Genomic DNA, 24,730 nt, shown 5'->3' with positions numbered 1-24,730 from the left:
CCAGATCTGATACTAAGTAACAACTATCCAAAACAAAGACAAAAGAACAGATATTTTTTTTTTATAAAACGTAAACACGAAAAATGTATATTTATATGATAAGCCATATTGTCTGGTCTGAAGTTTGAGAGCTATATGTCATGTCGCTAAAGCAGCACCATTTACAAAACACAATTTTCTTCTGTTCAGTCATGCCCAACCGACAGCTACATACTAGTTTCTGAAAATTTAGGAGAAGATAGGTATAACTATAGCAATTTGCATCCAGCTTAAGAACAGCCAACGTTGTGGATCACTCCAGGTCTGAACTAATTTTTTCCTAAATATTTAAACCCTAATTCTAAAGACGTCTGAGAACCACTGATTTATCTATTATCTGTAATTGCAGATAAAATAACATCTAAAAAAAAAAAGAAAAACATTATCAGTATTAGTGTTAAACATTTGATTGACAGCTGACTGCACGCGACACCAGTGTGATGATAGCGTTGTATTATCTATAAAACAGTGCTACAATTGGTCTCTTATTCACTTTATTCACGAACAGCTGGACCTATCAAAGGTTTGTGTTACTCAAGTTATATAATTAGTTATAGCTAACATACAAACTAACCGCATAGCTCATAGTGCAGATGATGTAAAGGTCATCTGTTTCTGTGGCCTACGATTAACGAGCTTGTCATGCGGCCATCACAATGACCAACCGTCTTTACTTTTCCCCAACTAATGTCAGGTACCCATTAGAACTGGGTAAACTTATAGGCAACCAAAGATACGAAATTAAAAATCTCAGCTTTCACAAGGATTCGAACCCGGGACCCGTACAACTATAACTTTTTCGGATGAGTGACCGAATGGCAAAGCGCTAAGAAACGAGAGCTCGCGAGTTTAAGCCCCATTGAAACTGGATTTTAGAGAATTGAGGCTCTGAGGATGTCTACCCATATCTCATGGGAACAGTATTTAGGGAAACATCAAGGTAGATAGCCGTTGTGATGTCCACATGACACCCTCGTTAACCATTAGCTGCAGAGTCAGATGTGCTGGACATCATCTGTTCTATGGATGGCAACGTCTAGAAGTGTCCCCAGCATTTCATTTTCTGTCAATAAAATATTAGGCGTTAAGATTGAAACTACCTACAAGATATAATAAAGTAATCTTGTAATAATGCAATGTACAGTAGTTGTTGTGGAATATTAGCTTTGGTACCAAAAAAGAAACAAAATCGTGTGTCTTGTTAAACTTAAAAATAAATATACAAATTTTATAAATAACATTTATTTTTTTAAACTGTTAAACTGCAGAGTTTAGTTAGTTAACTTAAGATCACTAAAAGTTAAATTATTATAAATAACAATCTACAATATACATCAGGTTTATTTTGCAGTATATAAAGGCTCAAGGAATAAATTAAGTCTAAATTTTACTTGTTTGTTTGTAAATCTACAGCTTACTAAGGGATTGAGCTGCCAACATATCTACCAATATAATAAGAACTAACCAATGTGACGATGTAAACTTTAAATATTTCAACACATTTTGTTAAACAAACATAAACAGAAAGATAGATATACCCATTGTGTTTTTTTTTGTTTAAATTTAGATGTTGAAACTAGCAGTAGCTCTTGGTCTCATGGCCGTCGTGTCGTGTGTCTCTTTTGACGCTGAATGGATACGGTTCAAGTCTGCATACAACAAGATCTACAAAGACCCAAGAGAGGAGATGATGAGGTACTTTTGTTTAGTGCACGAAATATTCAAACTGAAGTCCCGAGTTCCACTCTCCCCCTTCCCCTTAAAGATACATTTTCTATATTCCCTATCAAAGAAGTCGTTACTGTTGACATGCTGTTGACTTGCTGTTGCCTGCTGTTGACATGCTGTTGCATGCTGTTGACATGCTGTTGCCTGCTGTTGCATGCTGTTGACATGCTGTTGACATGCTGTTGCCTGCTGTTGACATGCTGTTGCATGCTGTTGCATGCTGTTGACATGCTGTTGCATGCTGTTGACATGCTGTTGCTTGCTGTTTCTGCGACAAAGACTTGAGTACAAAAGAGAAAGTCCAAAAGAAGTGCAGAAAACATAATGTTATACATTCAACGTTTTTTGGCAAAGGCTCGTCCGCCATACGGGAAACGTGCCCTGCCACAGCCAACGTGATATGAGTCACGGGATATGGGTCACGGAGGTCACGGCCCAGCCAAGCGTAACTGTCGGACCATATCAAGTCCCTCTATACTGTCCATACCGGCGTTAGCAAGGACATCGCTGTTGGAAGTGCGGTCTTGCCATCCATCGTATGTCCATAATGGAGCGCAAGCATCTTTGGTTAAAGCGTACAAGTAGTCTTAGTTTCTCATCTGTATAAAGATAATGTAGGTCACAGCTGGGGCAACGTAGCCACGGAAAATACTGAATTCCTCATTAATCTTCGGACTCGAAGGCAAGCCTTATTATTATTACATTCAACGTTTAATAGACCTACAATTTAAATTAAAATCTCTGAAGCAAAACATATCCCCGAGCGTGTGGAAGTTTTTCAGTTACACACTCAGAAATGAAGACTGTTAGGTCATAGCCAAGAACTTCTGTAAGTCGGCAGAGAGAACAACGGGAAAGATTCGAACCCGAGGTCATCATGTCGAACTCTCATAGCGCATACCACAAGACTAGGCAAACAACACTAAGAAAGACGTGATGAAGACATGTTACAAAACGAATATTTCCCGTTGTATTTCACAGGCGTAACATCTGGGAGGGTAACTTGGCCTACATTCTGAAGCACAATGAAGCCTACGCCAATGGAGAGTACAGTTTCTACCTTGGTGAGAACGCCTATGCTGATATGGTATGTTTTTTTATTACAAAGGTTATATCAACTCCATCTTTTTGTCAGTCTGTCTGGAAACAAGTTTGAATATATTTGTCTCCCATTTTCCATTCTCGGATCAAGTAAAAACTTTACACTATTATTCATTGAACCTGACAAGACATGAATCAATAAAAAAATACCAATGTATTAATTGCATGTGATTAATTTTTTTAAAATATCAAAATAAGGGGAATATATGCTACTTAATGAGAGATATGGATGTATATGTGGATCTAATCCCCTTATTATGTGTTCACACATTTCTCAATTTCTCACTCTCAGATCAAATTGAATTTGTGCATAATTGTTCATAGTCCATGACAACACACGACTCAATCCAAAAATTAACTTATAAGTTAATAAATTAATACTTTATCAATTAATTTTGTTTTATAAAGCAGAAAGAGAGCTAGTTATTGTAATTGTAAGATAAATGGCAGTAATTAGGTGTTCTCTCCCGTAGTTAAGCTGTATTTTTAAAAAGCTTATTTTTTTCTATTGCTTGTTCACATTTATCAAAAATGTGCTGTGCACTTTTGGTTAATTTGGGTTCAAATCCTTTATAGATTCAAATCAAGCAACATAATTAAGAATGTTAATACAATGTGTATTTCAGTCAAATGAAGAGTTTGTCAAGACCATGAATGGCTACCGCGGACACAGTGGCCAGGGAAGTCACTTGATTCACGTTGGTGGAGATGTGAAGGACCTCCCAGCGGAAGTGGATTGGAGAACAAAGGGATACGTCACAGACGTTAAAGACCAGGTATGTGTTGAAACTCTTTTTAGATTAACTCACTTCATCTGTTACAATGTTTATACAGCGTTATTTCTGCAAGACCCATTCTTGGACGAAGTTGAAACTATAAACCCTTATTTTTTTTACCTAACAAAAAATTAGCAAACAATAGTTAGTTAATTATATTTTTTAAATTATTAATGTAGATTCGGCATTAAGTAAAGTAACCCCTTTCAGACCTTGCAATCCATTGGGGAGATGATGTCAAGGTCAACTATTTCTATGGCTGTTAGCGAACAGAGTGTCATGTGACCAGCACAACAATCAACCACCTTTATTTTCCCAACCCTGAAAATCCCGAATTTAAAAAAAAAATAGTCTTCACCAAGAATTGAACTTAGGGCCCCAGGCTTCGAAACCAAGCGCTTAACCACTCAGCCACCGCACTGCCGATTCTGGAACGTTAATTTTTTAATCCTTTAATTTCATTGTATTAATGTGTAATGTCTGATCTGCTACTGCCAAGTTTTAGAAAATAATCTATGATATTTATCTTCCTCTTATCTTATCTTATATAATACAGACGTTACTTCAAAAAGGAGATGATTACGTCCTACGCGCCATGCATTTATTCATGCATATTAACCAATGACCTAAATTCTGCTAAGTCACTGGTTTTCCTGGCTAGCTCAGGCAACCCATTCCATGCTCTAATAGCACTAGGGAAGAAGAAGAAGCATTTGTACAAATTTGTCCTAGCATATGGAACGAGGAATGTGCCTTTATCTTTATGAAATCATTTCCCATATTTCCGTTGTAATGTTTGTCGTATCATTGTAAATATTTTATTCACAGGGTCAATGCGGGTCATGCTGGGCTTTCTCAACCACCGGGTCACTGGAAGGTCAACACTTTAAGAAAACTGGCAAACTTGTTTCTCTGTCTGAGCAAAATCTGGTCGACTGCTCACAGAAGCAGGGTAAGAAATGTTTTAATTAAAAACTTAAAAACATCTAACCCTAACCACATATCAGTAATCTAATCATGTTCTAGTAGTTGCCAATTGGAACGCGCTTTCGTACTTCAATTAAATTTTGGAGTTCTAATTCTAGTGAATGTTATAATTGTAACGACGGGGTTGTAAAAGAAGTTGCTTGTTGTAGTAGCCACATGACACCCTCTTAAAATGTTGATCAAAAAACATTAGAGTGGCTTCATACACGTTTTTAATGGCTGCCTGGTCGGGTGTTATGTGTCTGGACTATCGGTCGGTCCCGGGTTAAAAGCATGTCCTGCGGGATGTTTGGTCTAGGAAATACTATCTTCAGAATCTGAAATATGTCAGACATCTTACAATGTAGTTATTGAGAGGACTTCGATTTCCCTTTATTAAATCTTCCGTTCAATTTCTTTAATTGTGTCTATCAAATGAATCTACGCTTTCATATGTAGTGGTCTGTACCTCGTTCGCAATTAGGCATTACAGTTTTTATCAAAAGCAATAACATACAGAAAAAATCATTACAACACAGGGCCTTTCAACAACATCAGTAGATGTAAGTCTTAGGAGCCATCAATTTCTTAGTATTTAGAGCCATCAATGTGTTGACGCTATTTACATCACGAAACTGAGTTTCTGGAGAAACAAATAAAAGTTTTTTTTTTGAATGTAGAAAACAGTGCCTAGGTAGAAGTACTGTATTGTAGGAGTCACCAAGTGAAACAAAGAAATGTCCACTTTTAACAACAGCATGAGACAATGAAATCATTGAAACTCTATTCTCAAGTCTTGTTATTCATAACTTTTCAACAACAATCTAGATGTACATTTAGTTACATTGTTCTAACGTTATCTTGTGACAACACATACAAAAAGTCTTCAAACCTAAGAATGTCTGTTCAAGTTTATCGAAGGTCATAATTTCAAGACAGCGGTAACAAGTAGGGCAATGTTTTTTTTCTAACGTCAGCTGTTTAGTGACATTGTTTATCTCATAATTGTGTTCGTTTGCATTGAGTTCAAATAGAAAAGATTTGCTTAATTATAGAAGAAAGGAGTTTAGCATTAATGTTGGGTTTTTTTATCTGGGATTTGAAGCTGTTCGTTTCTTCTTAAAACAGAACATCAGGCGATCGTTCACTATAAATCTTTGAACAGATTATTTGTCCTTTTATTTGATTGGGAACGTAGTAGTCGTTCTTTAAATTAACAAGAGACACATCGCTTGTCATTTCATAACATTTCGGTGAAGTTTTTTTTTAACCCTTACAGGTAGGCGCGGTGGCTGAATAGTAAAACGCCTTGCCTTTGAACTGAGAAGGCGCGGGTTCGAATCTCGATGAAACTGGGATTATATATATATTATCCAAGTGTAATGGCTACCTGATTTGAGGCGTTTGGTGTTTATACTGGCCATATGACATCCTCGTTAACCGTTGGCCATAAAAATGGATGACCTCTTACTTTTTCTTTACATAATAGTGGGAAGCGGGGTCGAGTGGCTTGAACTTGGCTTGGTTTGAAGAGGGCTGGAGGTTCGACACCCGACTCGAGCAGAGTTGTGTTTACTGAGCGCAGCACAGAATACCTTCTCCCAGTAGGCCTCAACACTGACCTGGGAGGTTGCAATCTGTGCGCAGTTTAGAACAATACCTCGTCGCCACGTCCCATGTCGTGACGTCGGACCCGTGACGATACAACGAGCTATTGTTTTAAACTGGTCTAAACAGCCCACAGGTTGTGACGTCGCAGGTCTGTGTTGAGGTCTTCTATAACGATTACTATTCTATTCTATTACTTTCAGTCGGCATATTTTTTAAATAAACTTATTTTGTTTTCATTACATCTTCATTGGGTTTGTAACTGGTGTAAGACATGTGGTTTAAAACTTCATTTATTTTCGCTTTATACAGAAGACTCTCACATATCTATGTTTATTGTACATTTCATATGATCTAGAAGAACTATTTTTATTTGTTTGTCAGTTAACTGTTACACGAGTTGTCTATTTTGTGTTTATTTCTAGGAAGTCTTTTTCGCCTTTCTGAGCGGTAAATTGGCTACCGAATCCTGATGAAGACTGGAATTGTTCCTTTTGGTATTTTTAGGGCACCTCTGAGTCCACACAGCTCTAATGGGCTGCGGAAACGTTAATGCGGTTGGTCGTTGTGCTGGCCACATAACACCCTCGTTAACTGAAGGCCACATAAACAGATGTCCTTTTCATCATCTGTCTTACAGACCACAAGGTCTGAAAGGGGAACTTTACTTTAGTAATAATAAGCAAAACTTAATAAAATGGCTAGAAAGACACAAAGATAAAATCACATACCTAGTTTGTACAAGTGCTATTTTATTCTAAGTGCTCTTAGAGCGTAGAATGGGTAGCCTGAATCAGCCTGGAAAACCAACAAAGACATGCTCATGTCTTTGAAGTAATTAAAAAAATAGTAATTTAACTTTGTATCTCTATTTGCAAATCACTTCAAGTGGAAGAGTTTTATACTTGCAGGTAACCAAGGCTGTAATGGCGGTCTAATGGACCAGGCTTTTACCTACATCAAGGTCAACAATGGTATCGATACCGAGGCTTCCTATCCATACGAGGGTGTAGTAAGTCTGATCTTTTTTTTTTTTTTTACATTTCAGAGAACAAGACACAAATAGATAATGGAATGTGATATTTAGATTTGAATAAGGATATCGATACGTTGCTGCAATTAATATATTTTGTTTCTCTTTAACGAAGCTCGGTCCTGGCATCGCCAGAGAATGAATATTCGTTCGTTTCTAACATAATAATCATAATTATACATTTCTATGTAGCCTGCTGTTAAAAAAAAGTTTAGCAACTATTGACTTCAAGAACAATACATATTTTTTGTAGGAAGGGGAATAATTACGGAAATTACTTTACTACTTTTATTAGAGTTGTCTCACTTACACCACATGTCTAACATTTTATAAAACATCTTTCACTGTTTACTTTTAAAAATTTAGCGATATAGTTGTGTATTTTAATTAGCCGTCGTTGAGTATGTACTATTCTATTGTCTACTATACAACCAGTATTAGTATTTTAGATATATATTATCATCATAATGATGGTTTCTGCTGTTGGCATATTTCGTTTAATTAGTGAATTTATAGATTATATGGTGTTTGTGGTGGATGAGTGCTAGAGCTTTTGGCTTCAAATCCGAGGTTCTTGGGTTCGACTCTCTGTAAAGACCAAAATTTTAAATTTTGGGATTTTTAGGGCGCCTCAAAGTCTACCCAACTCTAATGGGTACCTGACCTTACTTGGGAAAGCAAAGGCAGGGTCGTTAAGCTGGCCACAAGGCACCCTCCCTAACAGTCGGCCACAGTGACATGAAGTTTACATCATCTGACTTATAGATGGCAAGGTCTGAAAGAGGTAAAGAGAGAAATTCTAACAGTAAACATTCAAGTTTTTTAAAAGTATACCTCGTAATTTTCTTATAACCTAGTTGCCGCGTGTTACGGAGTATGTGTGTGTGTTTTCTATGGTTACAGTGAGAAGTTAGTACTTCGTTGGTAGCTATGATGAAAGCAGTGGAGTAGCTAGGGCTTTGGGGGCTCGGGGTGCTTGGCCCTCCATTTTTGACATTTAACATCATGGCACAAGATAATGTACTTAATAAATATATACGTCGAATGTGTTGACTGCATGCAACATGGCCACAAATTTACATAACAACACGACTAGCAAGATAGCATAGCATTGGCTTAATATTCAATGTAATACAAAATTCCGACTCTCATTTGGGAGCCCCTGCTCAAGTGGGGATACGGCGGGATTTTTATATTTGGACCGCCTGCCTCCACCCTAGGTACGCCACTGGATAAAAGGTAAGCGACACTGTCGTAAGCTGCCTTAAGTAGGGACAGTAGGCCAGACTACTCCAGAACGCCAGATTGAAAAGACTTGTTTCTAGCAAGTTAGATTCTGTTCAAAATACCATTTTATATTATTACTAAAGTTTACAACATTTATTTCATTTCACCTCAAGTTATATTTGTCTTTATGAACTAAAGGTTACATTTAGTAATGTTCTTAAAAAGAAGTTATTCTAGTTATTTCAAGTGTTCCAAGATAAAATATAATACACCTACAGCGATTTAGTTGTCTACTAGTAATTTGCTGCTTCAAGTCAACGATCGCCGAGTTAATAATTAACAGGACTTCAAAAGAATAAAAAAATCTCTGAGAATTATTCTTTATGTTTGTATGTTTGTATTTCTGTAGGATGACACCTGCAGGTTCAAGGCAGCCAATGTGGGCGCCAATGACACTGGTTATGTTGACGTCAAGTCCAAGGACGAGAGCGCCCTTCAGGATGCTGTTGCCAACGTGGGCCCCATCTCTGTTGCCATAGACGCCAGTCATGCCTCCTTCCAGGTACAACCAGAAATTACATTTATTATTACGATATGTACCCATAACTACATGAAACAAATAAATATAAATGCAGTTGGTGAACCTAAAAGAATATAATATTAATAAGGCAATGTTTTTATTCCCAAGTTCAAGGTTGAGAGCAGTACTAACGTAATCTGACAAACCAAGATGTAACCCACATATTTTGCCACATCTTGCAGTGACCTAGTTTAATTTAGAGAGTGTTAGGTTTGTAGATAAATATATTGTTAGTTGCGCATTGTTTTTAGTGGTACATGATAGGAGAAGAATATGGCTAGGGTTTGTAGAAAGATGAATATTGATACAGACTGTTAAGCAGCCTTAGGCCGCTGCAACCTATACGACCGCAGTAGGCCCAGCATTTTAATAGATCCCGCGCTAATTCTAGGTGTAAATTATTAAATTAAACCATTTTAACTTACATATAAAAACAGGGTTCCCGCGTCCCCCTTATTTTCCAGGGCCTCCTGGAAATCTCCTAAAAATGCAAAATATACGGAAAAGTCCGTGAAATCTCCTGAAATTATTAAAATCTCCTGTAAACTCATAAAATCTCCTAGAAAATAGGCAAAATTGTCGTTTTGGGATACAATTCCTAGCGCGACAAAAAAAACGGCATTGTCAACTTACATTTAATAAAAATATATTGCAAAGACGAATGTATTTTCTAATACAAAATCTTAATTTTGACATGATGCTTCTTCCTACCATGACTGGGCCCCGCGTAATCTTTTTTGCATAGGGCCCTGCAATCGTTAGGGCCGGCCGTGCCCAAGATTAATAAGGACCCACATGGAGCATTCAAGATTATTATTTAATACTTTATAGGAAATATTCAAACTTTGAATGTAATGACTTCACCTCCAATTATCTCTGAGTCAGTTGAGCCGTTAGGACGTCTAACTGGGGGCGCGGTGGTTGAGTTGTTAAGCGTTTGGCTTCGAACCTAGGGTCCTGGGTTCGAATCTCGATAAACACTGAATTTCGGGATATTTAAGGTGCCTCTGACTCCACCCAGTTCTAATTAGTACCGACTTTAGTTGGGGAAAGTAAATGTGGTTGGTCGTTGTGCTGTCCACATGAAACCCTTCTCGTTAACCGTGGGCCTAAGGAACAAATGAACTTAACATCATCTGCCCTATACATCGAAAGGTTTACTTCTCGTTTCACTGTACCAAACTGGAGCTAATGCCCTTATATTTCATCGTTCCATTGACAGTTGTACTCTGGTGGAGTTTACCACAGCATTTTGTGCAGTCAGACCAGACTTGACCACGGTGTGCTTGCAGTAGGTTACGGCAACGACAATGGCAAGGACTATTGGCTGGTCAAGAACAGGTGAGTGTTAAGCGTAAAAAAAAATGTTTTAAAGTTTTAACGGATTCGTCCTAAAGACAACCTCATCATTTATCTTTAAAGTTAGCCGGCTCTTTAAAATCAAAATCTGAAACTTGCAGGTTGCATCTGATCAGCTTGAGCACTAAAATCTCCAATAAATTTAAATATCTAAATATTTCTGTAGCACATTCTTTCGCAAGAGCTAGAGCGTAGTCATGTAGCTCCTACCGTTCCCCCGTGTTCGAGTGATAATCAAGGCCTCCATTCCAGGGGGCCCCGGGCTTGAATCATGGTGAAGACTAGAATTTTAATTTTCGGGACATTTATGGCGCCTCGGACTCCACCCAATGGGTACCTGACATTAGATAGGGAAATTTTGGTTGGTGTGTTGGTCGTTTTGATGGCCACATAACACCCTCGTTAATCATAGACCACAGAAACAGATGATGTTTGTATTATAAACAGCGTGGTCTGAAAGGGGGAACTTTACTTGTTCCTTTTAATCTAGCGTTGAAAAAAATGCGTCAATGTTTATTTTTGTGATCTATCTCGCGGCTTTGTTCTTTTCCCACTATTCGTTTTGATTATGCTGATATTTGTTTCAAGATAAACACGCAATATAGAAATATATTGAAAATGTCTGAACTTTTACTGGCAAGAAATTAAATTAGCGTTATCACCAAGTTAATACTGCTAACTCTCCTTTTAAAATAAAATACCTTTTGTTTTTTTTTCTCACAGCTGGGGATCTTCCTGGGGTCTCCAAGGCTACATCATGATGTCAAGAAACAAGGACAATAACTGCGGCATTGCCACTGCTGCCAGCTACCCAACAGTTTAAATTAGTCTTGTTCATGGACAATAAACAAATAATTTCAATCAGCCAAAAAAATATTTTTGTGAACTTTTTTTGTTTTGAATTAGTCGATTCATTATTTCAAAAATGAAAAAAAATATTTAAAAAAATGTGATTGATAAGCAGTAACATAGAAGTATTTGGAAGAGGGTAGGGGCCATGACACATCCTTGTTTAAACTCCACTGTCTAAGCTTAAACTTTAAAAGCTGGTGTCATTGAACTTTGCAGTAACCATCATAATTTGATGCTTGAAATCCTACCATCTGTTCTTTGATTTTGTTTTTTAAAAATAAAATTGAATGCGTCGGTTAGTCCCTATGGACAACCTCAGCGAACTGTGAAAAATCTTGAAGAACAACACCAGCTTCCAAGTAAAATTAAACCTGCATTCTTCGCTAGTATTCTCTGTACACCTATGCAGTTGTGAAAATGGGACACTGAATGCAGAGACTGAAAAAAGAATTCAAGCCTTTAAGAGTAAATAATGCAGAAAAAATGATGGGCATTAGATACCTAGAAAAGAAGACTAATGAGTTTGTACTTTAACAAGTCAACACTATGGCTGACAAAACGAAATGTACCTATATTCCGTGAATACATGAAAGCGGAGCTAGGTTGGTCACATTGTAAGACATGACTCACTTCTAAAGTTATCTTACAGTGAAGGATCATCCAAAGAAAAACTGGCTGGACAACATAAAAGAATGGGCTGACCTCTCTCTTGATATCCTGCTAATAACAGCTGCTGACCGGGAAAAGTGGAGGGATTTGGTTACGAGAATGGTCACAGCACCAGTAGGACGAAAATTAAGGACAGATGATGAGCCGCGAATCTGTTAGACCTAACAAGAAAACCGTGACTTTAAAATCAAAACTTAAAACGTTTGAGATGGTATTAAATTAGATGATGAATATTCCCAATACATTTATAGTTACATATTTCTGTAGCACATTCTAGTACAAAAGCTAGTTATGACCTGCACATTGTCCACTCCCGATGCAGACAAAGCCGTTGTCCACCAGAGGTCTATTTCTTTCTTCTCGTCTTCTCAAGCGTGGTCGAGAGGCCAAGTGCGCTTGAACTTGGCTTGGTCTGGCTACCTAGAAGGGGGCTCGAGGTTCGACACCCGACTCGGGCAGAGTTGCGTTTACTGAGCGCCTAAAGGCAGCACGAAAAACCAACTCCTAGATCCCCCCTCCCCCCCCACTGGATCACAAATGAGATTGGACCAAAGCGCTCTGAGCATGCTATAAGCATGAAGGTAGCGCTATATAAAAGCTATAATAATAATACCATAAGACACCCTACAACGAAGGAGTAATTTCATCCTTTATTGTGTTTATCATAACTTAATAATAAGGCTTGTTTTCGAGTCCGAAGATTAATGAGGAGGGCAGTATTTCACGCTGTACCAGCTGCGAACTACATATTTTGCCACCTTCGTGGCATAATTAACCGTTGTCCGCCGGAAATCAATTTAGATTCTCTTTTTGTCTCTCCTTGGCAGTGGATGTTCTTTTGGTCTCAAATGTGTATAACATAGCAAAACAGTAACAGCAGACGTGAAAGTGTCCACTGGCTATGAGCAGTTCAGATTCAATTACATTTTTTATTGACTTTTACGAAAGATATAAAATGGCATAGAAATAACAACTTTTATCAACTCACTCTGTCTGTCTGTCTGGTAAAAAGTACGTACACGCTATTTCTCCCACACCCATTCTGGATCTAGTTGAAACTTTGGACAGTTTTTCATTGGCATAGATAATATATGATAAACATCAACCTATTAGTAAAATAATTACAGTTAATTATAATTTTGTTTGTTACCAACAGGAAAGACACAAAGATAAAGGCTCATTCTTTGTTTCATATGCTAGAACAAATTTTTACAAATGTTCCTACTTCCCTAGTTGTCAGAGTCTCGCTTGACATTGCCTGTTATATGTTCCCCTCGGGTCAAGGCGGTGAAAAGACACGAGAAAACTCGGACATAGAAAGTGGAAGTAAGAATGACTAAATTCACTTTTAGTCAGTTGTGTCGTCTCTGGGATTGAGACAGTACATATATTTTTAGTAGTTGTTTTCTGGACTTAGATCTGGATACGTGTTAAAGAAGTGGATTTGTTACCCGCTGTGATGCGGACGTTATTTAGTATTCTAGAGGAATTATGATATTTTGTGCCCGCTGAGATGCGGATGTAGCTGTAACTTATCTTGGATTATTAGTTTTATAACTACTGTGAAGTATGTCACGTCATTTCTCATCAAACCAGTGACATGTAACTGAATGTTTGAAGTTCCAGTATATTATTATCATTTATTGACATTTAATAAACGATATTTATAAGCTAAAGATGGACTCAAGTCAATCTATACTCTTTATGTTTGTTACGCGTTAACTGTAGCTCCAGGACATTCGAACCCATCATTCGCGACACATTGATAGCAATACATGTTTCTAACGCCCACACCTATACGTTGCATTTTGGTCACCAGTTTGAGTGTAATATCTATACTACGTCAAACCAATATTTACCCTAGTGCTATTAGAGCATGAAATGGGTTGCCTGAGCCAGAAAACCCAACGACTTGGTGGAATTTAAGTCATTGCTTAACATGCTTGACACTATGCATGACGCGTAGGACGTAATCATCTTGTTTTGTTTTTTTTATGAAGTATTCAACTAGGGTAATTAATCCCTCAATATTTACATATGTGTTTAAATATGTAGAGTTGCATGCCCTTTGATAACTTAACACCTTATTTGTCCCACAGCAATGCTCGGATCAAATTGAAACTTTGAAAAGTAATGTATTGTTCTTAACAAAACATGAATCAATAAAAAAAATAAACCAATTAGTCGTTTAGGATTTTTTTTAAATAAGGTAAATAACGTCTACATTATTGAGAGATATAGCTTGTCCCCTTAGACAAGCTTTGTTTTTTTTTAAAGATATTTTCTATTTTGCTTGTTTTAGAAGTTTTAATTCTCACGGCTGTGACTATTTTTTTATTATTATTAAAATTCTCACAAAGCTATGTCTTCGATTTCAAAGATTGAATAAGCTGCACAATAAACACGTTACAAAGAAATGTCCTTAAAATAACTGAACATTTACAGCTATGTACTGCACATTAAGGCTATTAACTTTCTTATTAAATAAAATACGTTTTGTGGTCTTCAAGGCTACATCATGATTGTCGTGTTTGGTATTTTCTTTTTAGCACCATAAGGTTTTATTAGTTCTGTTCCTAAGGATATTGGTGTCAATGTTCTCTTGGTGTGCCTTGAGATTGAGTTCTCTGTGTGGTGTCCTTCCCCAGTATTGGGTAAGTTAGTTTGTTTTACTAGCTTCTAAATGTCGTAGATCTAAAATCGTTTCTCTTATAATCGTGAGAATGGCGGTATCAAAGGAGTGTGTATTTTTCGTATCTAGGGACGCAGGCTTGGGACTCTGCTGGAGTCGAGTCTGAGTTGTGGGCTTGGTATTTGACTATTGCCCGTGGCATTGGGTTTGGCGTTGTGAGCCCTGATCGACTATGGCACTGAGATTAAAGTGTGCTATAGTTCCTCTGCATGTAATTGGTAATTGCTTTGTAAATGCTATTGATATTCATTCGTATTGTATGCCTCATAATATCATATATATCATTAACCCATTAAACCCTTGTTGTTAAATGCAATATTGCTCTTCACTAGTATACGTTAATATTTGGGTTATTCGTTTCTGGATATTCATGGCATGAACTGATTGCTAGACTGTTAGGGGTGCCCAGGCAGACGAGCCAAGGCTAAATTATAACCCCGGCAGAAAGTTAATAAACACTGTCCAGGTGGGGAGCCCGACGAAGTACATCGTACCCTAGAGGAGCCCCGGGGACAAACCCTCCTGACAATGATGTCGAGAAACAAGGATAATAACTGCGGTATTGCCACAGCTATCTCGCTGTTTAAGCCATAAACAAAACAAAAATAAACATGAATAGGAATATCTAAATTTTTAAACTCTCCTAACCGACGATACAAACGTTGATTCCTTCAGAATGTGGTAAATAATTACGGAGAGAAAGAGTTAATTTTATTTCGTCTTGCCTTACATAATTTTAAGTGAGCTAGACTTAAGAGACGTTAAGCAAAATGTTCATGAACATTAATTTATTATGAATGCGGAAGTACCCTGAGATAATAGTCTGTTCAAGATAGTTCTCTAGCCAAATTTATAGTCCTTTCTTTCTTTTTTTTTTACTTCAAAGGATTTTAACGTTGAAACTAGGGGTTTCCCCGGTGTAACTAACGAGCTAGTCATTCTTTTCTCAACGATATACACCAAGTGTTTAATTTCTAGGAAAATTGTTACAGCCGTTTTCGAGATCCGTGCCAATGTTTTAGAACCCACCCAGTTCCCACAAAGATACGAGTAGAATTTATATAACTAGATTCATTGAGATCGTTTTTTTAAATTTTAGTAGGATCTTTCTTTCTGCTTTCGCTAGAGGCACCTTCAACAAAAACGTTTTATACGCTTAAAATGCTGTTTAAACCTACGCTGCAAACTGCTTGATGGAGTACATCACTAGTAAACGTTTGAGAAGCCCTGCACTAGATCCAAGACTTATCAAAATGTACTAGTCCTCAATGCTTATATCCATACTAACATCCTAAAGAAAAGGTATGAATTTAGGTCTACTTAACTAACGAAGTGTTTACAGTAATGGTGTGATTGGCTATTAATAGTTTTTGAATTCGAAAGTGAAACTGTTTTTAAAACACTGTTTCTGTTCTTGAAAAAGTGTCACATACCATTTTGCACAATAGAAAAGAAACATAGGCAGGCACACACTAAAACAACATAGATATAGAAGTCCTTTTACGTTTAAAACATCGTTTTGGAAAAGTAAGTATTTTATTAGATGACACTAACCTATTTATTTCTATTAATTTTATTTAAAGTTTCAGTTTCTGTCTCTAACGGGTGCGTCACGTTTCTAAAGACTCAGTTAAAGGTTGTTTGTTATGCTAGCCACATAGCAATCTGACAGATTTTCTAATATTATCTTATTAATTAGAGACGTTTCTTCAAAAGATAAGATAATTACGACCTTCTAGAAATATAATTTAACTCTGGCGGTTGTTTCGATTAAGAATCGTACGCATATTGTTAATAATTGAATAAAAATCATATGACGTTTGCAATGTTTTCACACGAACTCATAGGTGGGCCTATAGGCCCACCCATGGGCTATCTGCTTGAGAAGCAATGCGGATAAGAGGATAGCAAGAATATCAGTACTTTTAAACCAGGGCGTGGTTGCTCACTGGCAGAGTGGTAAGGCGATTGCGTCCTGAACTGAGAGTTCAGATCTAGTTGAAGTCACATCTCATCTGTCCTTTCTATTAAGTCGTAAGGGTGCTCTGACAGTTTGTGCAACCAAATCCCTCCACTTCTCCAGGTCAGCAGCTGTTTTTAGCAGGACATCAAGAGAGGGGCTGGTCCATTCTTTTATGTTTTCCAGCTTTTCTATGTACATTTTGTTATCGTTCCTTCATTGTACATTGAAGACATTGTTTTGTTTCGCTTTGATAGTGAGTCATTTCTTACAATATGATCAAGTCAGCTAAGCTCTTGGAGACTGCAATTTTGATTTTAGAGAATTCTAGTGAGTACTTTAAACTTTTAAAAGAAAAGGAAAGTTGGTGTTGTGTTGGTCATTTAATACCCTCGTTAACCGTCGGCCATAGAAACTGATGGCCTTTACATCATCTGCCCTATAGATCGCAAGCTCTGAAAGTGATAAGTTAGTTTTTATTAACAGCTAAATCCTCCTTCCTTACATAGAAACGTGTGCGGGACAAATGCGTGGTCGGCGTTGATGTATTGTATTGGCAGACGTTTTAATATGTATAATTGTATTTCAATACATAAAGGGAAACTTTGATGGTTTTGACAATTTCTGATATAATAAGTGTTTTGATTTACAGAAAATGAATATATTATTCTTTTTATTTTATTTTCAATAATAACTTGGTAATTGATTTTTTTTAAAGTGATTTTTCTGCGCATCCAAAACGGTCAGATTTTCACCGGGTTTCTATGTGACGTCATACAAACCTATTAATTTCACCTGTTGACTTACTTTATAACGAAAAACCATTCACTAAAGTTTATAATCTCATAAACAAAATAGACATTCTTCTTCTTCTTCTTCTAGCCAGCTTTATTGCTGCTGAGCTGAGAGCTCTTTTGCAGACTGAGCTAAGGAAAAAAAGTGTGCTGTTTTCTTCAGTTGTTCAGCACTGCTGTACAGAGTGTTGGTTATGTTGGGCTGTAGTGGAAGTAGGGTCTGCTAAGGTGGATTAGGGAGGGGCATTCAAAGAGGATATGGTTTACGGTTTCGAAGGGGTGGGCGCAGTGTCTGCAAAGGGGGAGTTGTGTGGAGTTTATTTTGTTCAGGTGGTAATTTAATAGTGGTGTGTGTCCTGTTCTTAGTTGGAAGATTGTAGATTGTTCTTTGCGGGGGAGGAAGTTAATACTGTCCAGTTTGTTAGGCGTAGTCATTTCTCTGTACATGGCTCTGCCTGTGTTTCCTGATGCTCATTGGTTGAGCCACTCCTCTTTGTGATTGTTGACTAACATTGACCTTAGGGTGAGGTAGTGAACAGGTCTATCTGGTTGTTCCATAGATGAACCTGCTTTTGATAGCTTATCTGCCTTTTCATTTCCCATGATGCCAATGTGTCCAGGGATCCACTGTAGTGTGATATTGATATTTAATTTTGATATCATCTGATGGATTATCACAATGAGTGTTGTCAACTCTCTTGGGCTGTTTGAGGTGCTGCTGTTAAGTGCTTGCAGAGTAGATTGGGAGTCTGTAAAGACAACAATATCTGATGGTGGTTGCACTCCTTCATATAATTTGTTTTCCACTGTCGGTAGTGCTATGGTAATTGCCTCAATTTCGGCTTGGAAGTTTAAGCAGTAATCGCCACAGGGTGCACTTATCTCAAAGTGTTTATTTTTAGGGAAGACCAGGAAGGCGCCAAGACCAGCATTGATGGTAGCTTTGAAAGCCGTTCCGTCTGTATAAATATGGATAGCTGTTTTTTGATAGCTTTCAATTGTTTCAAGCGTACCTACTTTGAGCTCCAGTGGATTTGATTCTTTTGTTAAGGTGTTATTTAGTAAATGTGTTTTGATGGTTGGTTGTTTGTAGTTTAGTCCGGGTGTAATGTTTGAAAACCTGGTAATTTTTTCTCTGTTATTGGGTAGGTGGTGTTTTAGGGCTAGTTCGTCAGTAAGTTGGATCAGAGTCCTTTGCTTTTTTTGGTTGTTTTTCCTATTTCTCTGAGTTAGTAATTTATTTGGATGATCGTCCTCCAACCTTCTGTATCTCTGAATAGCTTCTAATGCTGCTCTGTTGCGCCTTAACTTAAGAGGTTCAATATTGGAGTCTATTTCACAGGCTGCTGAGGGAGTAGTTCTCATACCTCCACTAATTAGCCTCAAGGCTTGGTTTTGGATTGTATCTAATGATGATTGATAGGTTTTGTTGGCAGCTACTTGTATGGAGAGACAGTTATCCATTACAGATCTGACATATCCAGTGTATAACTGTCTTAAGGTTTTCTTTTCAGCTTCACAGGATGTTCCTGCTAGGTGTTTTATTATGTTTAATCTTTGCGATGCCTTTTCTTTTAAATCTGCCATAAAGTGTTTTAGAGACAGTCTTTGGTCTAGTTTTACATCAAGATATGTTGGATTTTCTTCTTTATTTATTGGCTGAGAGTCTATTTTTAGGATGTAGTTTCTTTAGATATACGTCTGTGAAGTTAGATTTAAATCTTGTAAGCAAAGAAAAAATACGTTAGGAGTAGATCTACATGCTTGACTTACCATGACTGTATTTTCTCGCCTGACCACTTAACAGACCACAAACACTATCGCTTGGTCGTCTTGTCATGACGGACTACACGTAGCCTAAGCTAGCCTTACACTGACCAGTTTGTTAGAATCAGTCAGACACACAATCCATTTACTTTTTGGGACAGGGAGGGGTGTAGATGAAAATGTTTTTTTTACTCGAGTTTGTTATCCTAATGCATTTCGATCTCTCTCTCTCTCTCGTTGTCACTCATGGCATGGGAAAAAAAACTTCCATTTGGTCAAGTTTCTAACAAGAGAATAGTTCATCATTTAAAAGTAGTACTAAAACACGGGTCTTCGAATCTTGTTTTATAAAATGTGATTGGAATCTTGATATAAAATGCATAGAGTCTTGTTTAAAAACTTCATTTAGATTTACTTTTATATTTTTTTTTCTCAATTTAGATGAACCAGAAAGTGGCAGTTGGCATTGACCTTGGGACAACAAATTGTTGCATAGCTGTTGTACAAAATGGAAAAGTCGAGGTCGTTGAAAATGAATTGAGCAGTAGACTAACACCGAATTATGTTTCCTTTACAGAGACAGTGCGTCTCTATGGGTCTGATGCCCAAAGTCAGGCTATTATGAACCTTTGTGATACAATCTTTGATGTGAAACAAATCATTGGTCGACAAATTGATGATGAAATAGTTCAGAAAAATAAAATATTTTGGCCATTCGAAATCAAAGAAATTAAAGGCAAGTTAAAAGTTAAAGCGAAATACAAAAAGAAGGAGGAATTGTTCGCTCCAGAAGAAATAAGTGCAATGGTTCTCACAACATTAAAGGAAACAGCTGAAGCTCATGTTGGACAGAAAATAAAAGATGTCGTCATCAGTGTCCCTGCTAATTTCAATGACCTACAGAGAGTAGCGACTTTAAATGCTGGGAAAATTGCAGGTTTGAACGTTTTAAAACTTATCAATGAGCCGACAGCAGCGGCGTTAACTTTTGGATGGACCAAAGATGTAGGAGAACAAAAAACTATTTTAATTTTTGACTTTGGAAGCTGTAAATTGGACGTATCGATAGTCAACATTCGAGTTAGTTCAAAAATGGAGGTAGAAGTCAAAGCAACTGCTGGTGATAATCTAGGTGGAACAGATATAAACAGATTAATGGTACTGTATTTAATGGAATTGTTTAACAAAAAACATCAGAAAGATATGAGTTATAGCATGAAATCCATTAGACGTCTCTTTATAGCTTGGGAAAAAGCCAAGATCATACTGTCGAGCAATAAAGAAACTTCCATCACTGTTGACTCATTATTTGACGGTATTGATTTTTGCACTACAATTACAAGAGCGAAATTTGAAGAGGTTTGTGATGATTTGTTGACATCTATACTTCTTCCGGTCCAAAGAGCACTTCATGATGCCCGTCTTGATAAAAGCCAAATTGATGAAATAGTTCTTGTAGGAGGATCCACTCGTATACCTAGAGTACAACAACTGCTGAGTGATTCTTTCGGAGGCAAACAGTTAAACAAATCTCTTAATGCAGACGAGGCTGTAGCTTATGGGGCAGCTCTACAAGCTGAAACTCTTTCTAGAGACAAAGTACACGTTTCTGACATTATTCCTTATGATTTGGTAGGTGTTGACGAAAGAGGATGCGTCTTACGTTTGTATGAAAAAGGCTCAAATATTTCTCAAAATGTAGATTGGGAGATTCCAACAACTCATGACACAAAAAAAATTCATATTAATTTTTTTCAGTCTTCGAGGTTTAACCGTGTAGAGTTAGGATCAGTTACATTGAATGGAACTCAGCCCAAACCTATGTTTAAGCTCATAGTACCTATAGCTTTTGTTATTGATTGTAATGGAATTTTCAACGTCTATGCTTTTGATACCAAAACAAGCGATTATCAACATTCTGAAATAAGGAATGAAAGATGTAGATTTAGCAAAAAAGATCTGGAACAAATGTTGTGTAAGTTAGAAAAATATAAGTTAGAAGAATATCAAATTAAAGAACAAATTGAAGCTAAAATACATTTGCAAAAGTGTGCTTATAGTTTTAAACGAGACTTAGATGCTGCTCGCCATAAAATGCAACCAGAAAGGCATACCAGTTTAACTAGATATTATAATAAGGTTCAGTCTTGGCTGGACACTAACTCTAATGCTAAAGAAAAAGAAATAGAACGTCAATTAAAGAGTCTCCAAAAAGGTAATGAATTATTATCAAAGGAAACTGTCAAAGTGTCTAAGTTGTAATCGTAATTCTTATAATAGTAATTTAGAACAAACATCAATACAATCCAGTAGCTTAAAAAAAAACTACAACTAACATTAATAATGATAACGGTAGTAAGAACATAAACCAACCTAAAATGATTCTTGTCACCTGTCGGAGGATCATATTGCTACAGACATGCCATATCTTATAAAATACACAAGTTACTTCCAAAAGAAGTTTCTACGTTCTACGCGTTATGCATCTAGTTATGCATGCTAAACAATGACTTAAATTCTGCTAAGTCATAGGTTTTCTTGGCTGGCTCAGGCAGCACTAATGGTAATAGGGAAGAAGGAGCTTTTGTACAACTTTGTCCTTGCATATGGAACGAGTATTGTGCCTTTGTCTTTTTGTCTTTCTGAGTATTTTATTAAATTTTGTTTTTGTATTTGAAGATTATGGTTCATTGTTTTATGTATAATTGCTACTTTACTTTTGAGTCTTCTCTCTTAAAGACTTTCTAAATTTATTGATTTTACTAAAGGTGTTACTCTAGTCAGATGTGAATATTTGTTATGAATCTCACTGCTCTACTTTGTGTCTGTTCTACAAATGCTTCTTGAGTTAAGGTGACGTGTTTTCTCCTGATGTTTATACCTGATTTCTTTTATCAGACATTGATCCAAAATAATACTTAGCTTATAAATATAAAAAATCGCATGAACCTGTTTTAGATGAAGTCCATTAATTATAATTGCTTTGAAAAATTGATTTTACACATGCCATTGACGATGTCACAGTAGTCAGAGATCTATAAAATCTAGTTATAATCTGTAATCTATATAATCATAAATATTCAACTTGAATTTGAATCAGTATAGATCTACTTCTAGAATATATATCTAGGTTATAAATATAGTAGAAATAGAATTTAAGATAATGAAAGTTTACTCTAGACAGTAACATATCTCCATATTGATTGTACCGGTACCAGCAATCCCCCATTTATAAAATAAATCAGAAATAATAAACGACAGTGTGAAACCATAACCTTATGAAGCTAAAAAAAAAAAACGTTAATAAAAATGAAGAATAAACAATATATGGAAACCTAAGATTTCACAGACCATGACATGAGGAAGGGACCTGATCTAGCCTTAAACCTTTTTACAAACCTTTTCACAGTGAGAAATTTATGAAGAATGGCGTCATCAGGGTCTCAATAAAACTTTTTCTCATATGAAAAGGAAATAAAAAAACTTCCTCCCTTTTCCTTTCACAATACACCTAGACATAATAAATCTGTCAAGTAAGATTTCTTTTCCTTGTTCAAGATACCAAACAAAATAATTAATTACTAGATCTAATAGTCAATTAACTAATTGCTTAATAATTTTTATTGATTCTTGTGTTGTCAGGTAAAAGAAATATTTTTGCTAAATTTCAGCTTGATTCGAAATATGGGTGTTGGAGAAACTTTCGACCATACAAACAGACAGACAGTGTTGATATAAGCTTTGTAAAGCTTTTGAAACGCTTCAATATTGCATTATAATTTCTACTGATCTAGTTCTTCTATTACAGCCAATCTGATTCCTCTTTTATAAACATAAGGGCATCCTGTAAGAGTGATTATATTGTTTTTAATAACTACGGAAAAAAAACACTTTCATTTTGCAGTAACGTATGGAATAAAAATATCTTCATTTATATGTGTGAATTTATTTTATTAGATTTTTTTTTATTTGTAAGTTATGGTTAAGTGTTTTTTCAGCACTGTTGCTACTTTACCATAATGTCTCCTGTCCTGGAATGTCTGGTAATTTAGTGATTTTATAATGATAGGACTCTAGTCAAATGTGAACTTTCTGTATACCATAAGATAGGTAGTTTTTATTTAAGTTTTCTTTTTTTAAATGTTAATCTATATGTATTAGAGACATGGGTACTATACATAAATCAACTCGAACTACTTCAATGCTTTCAACAAAGATGCTTAAGCTCCATCATAGAAATACCGCACTACCAGCGTTACGCAGGGCAGAGTACGTATCCCGTATGGGGACGAACGTAAGCCAAAAGCAGTCTTTTTTGTTGAGCTGAAAGATGGCGGGCGTAACAGATGTGCCCCTCCGAAATGATTTAAAGACCAGCTTAGTCACCCCCTTGCTTTAACTGACATAGAAGTGAGAAACTGGTTGCATGCGCCTTCAGAACGAGGCAATTGGAGGTCACAAAAGGCGCGGGATACACAATAGAAAATCCGCTGCCTAAGTCAGATGTAGACGGCAAAAAAAATATCAAAATCGACGACCGGCGGTCAATGGTTATGCCTGCGCTAGTTGTGGCAAAATATGTAGGTCACAACTGGGGATGCGTAGTCACGTAAAATACTGCATTCCTCATTAATCTTCGGACTTCGGACTTAGTATTAAAATAATTATATATATATATTGTTGTAACTCCTCTCCCGCGCTACACTGATGGTGCGCATCTGAGCACTACAAAACACTAGAAGTATAAGACATGTTTATAGAGGAAGAAGGACTGTTGTAGATCCGGCTGCAGTGATCTGCAAGTTATTGAGGTCTGTGCTGTCTTGACTAGAGAGAACATTCTGTGTGCTATCTATGAACTGTGTTGAGGACCTGGGGCGGCACTGGGAAGTGTGTCGATGGTCTGTATTGGTATTGTTATGACTCTACATTGTGCACTGTCATTTGACGCGATATTGTGCACCATAGGACACGATGGAGAAACATAGAAGGAATGAAAACAAGGACGTTTGAGGTGTGATTAGTTTGGCTCTAGATCTAGTTTCTAATTGATGATTAAACGTTTCATTTTGTAATCCTTTCGTTGAGGTTACTTGGCTAAGTGACAACAATTGGTCTGTTTACAAGACATTGAACGATTCCATACTGGATGGCGTCTAAGAAAACACTTAGTCAACTGTCCTTACAGGAACTTAGACAGGAACTCAGAGGTAGAGAGCTAAACATTGGAGGTTTTTCGGGATCAAGACAGCCAAGACCATTAGGGATACAGGAAGCCCTATCATTGGAATGAATAAGAATTTAGTGGAAGACTATGAATATACAGGCGAGTCTAGAAAGTGTGTTATGTTTAATGGGAAGATTCTTCAACTACCGATTGCTAGAGTTAACATTGAAACACCGTATTATACCAGGACATTGGAAGTTTGTGTTGTTGATCAAGATGAGATAGATCTAACTATCAGGAACATTCGTGGGGTGGGGTGAAAATATGTTTAGAGTTGGAGATAGAGAATTGGAAGAAATATTATGGGATAAAGTCTACTCGATGTAGAAATGGGGATGTGGAAGAAGACATT

General features: G+C 36.8%; 2 protein-coding genes across 2 annotated transcripts; both read left to right on the top strand.

Moving 5' to 3' along the window:
* The first annotated feature begins 406 nt into the window (after positions 1–406).
* Positions 407–11,291, top strand: LOC106079716 (procathepsin L-like). The gene is made up of 9 exons (XM_056017276.1): positions 407–562; positions 1,607–1,734; positions 2,749–2,854; positions 3,495–3,644; positions 4,473–4,596; positions 7,130–7,230; positions 8,888–9,040; positions 10,281–10,399; positions 11,141–11,291. Exons 2-9 carry the CDS (start codon positions 1,607–1,609, stop codon positions 11,238–11,240), a joined length of 981 nt encoding a protein of 326 aa, XP_055873251.1. The 5' UTR covers positions 407–562; the 3' UTR covers positions 11,241–11,291.
* A 4,778-nt stretch (positions 11,292–16,069) lies between these two features.
* Positions 16,070–23,054, top strand: LOC129923883 (heat shock 70 kDa protein II-like). The gene is made up of 2 exons (XM_056016696.1): positions 16,070–16,157; positions 19,593–23,054. The coding sequence occupies exon 2, from the start codon at positions 19,593–19,595 to the stop codon at positions 21,411–21,413; it is 1,821 nt and encodes a 606-aa protein (XP_055872671.1). The 5' UTR covers positions 16,070–16,157; the 3' UTR covers positions 21,414–23,054.
* Positions 23,055–24,730: the final 1,676 nt, after the last annotated feature.

The sequence above is a fragment of the Biomphalaria glabrata genome, chromosome 18 (genome assembly GCF_947242115.1).
Source record: "Biomphalaria glabrata chromosome 18, xgBioGlab47.1, whole genome shotgun sequence".
Classification (NCBI taxonomy): Eukaryota; Metazoa; Mollusca; class Gastropoda; family Planorbidae; genus Biomphalaria; species Biomphalaria glabrata.
The sequence above is the reverse complement of the archived record's forward strand: the minus strand, read 5'-3'. Positions and strand labels throughout refer to the sequence as shown.

Coding starts and splice junctions, on each gene's coding strand:
- LOC106079716 (XM_056017276.1), top strand. CDS start 1,607: ATGTTGAAACTAGCAGTAGCTCTTGGTCTCATGGCCGTCGTGTCGTGT. Junction 2,855..3,494: donor AGAACGCCTATGCTGATATG/GTATGTTTTTTT, acceptor TGTGTATTTCAG/TCAAATGAAGAGTTTGTCAA. Junction 10,400..11,140: donor TATTGGCTGGTCAAGAACAG/GTGAGTGTTAAG, acceptor TTTTTCTCACAG/CTGGGGATCTTCCTGGGGTC.
- LOC129923883 (XM_056016696.1), top strand. CDS start 19,593: ATGAACCAGAAAGTGGCAGTTGGCATTGACCTTGGGACAACAAATTGT.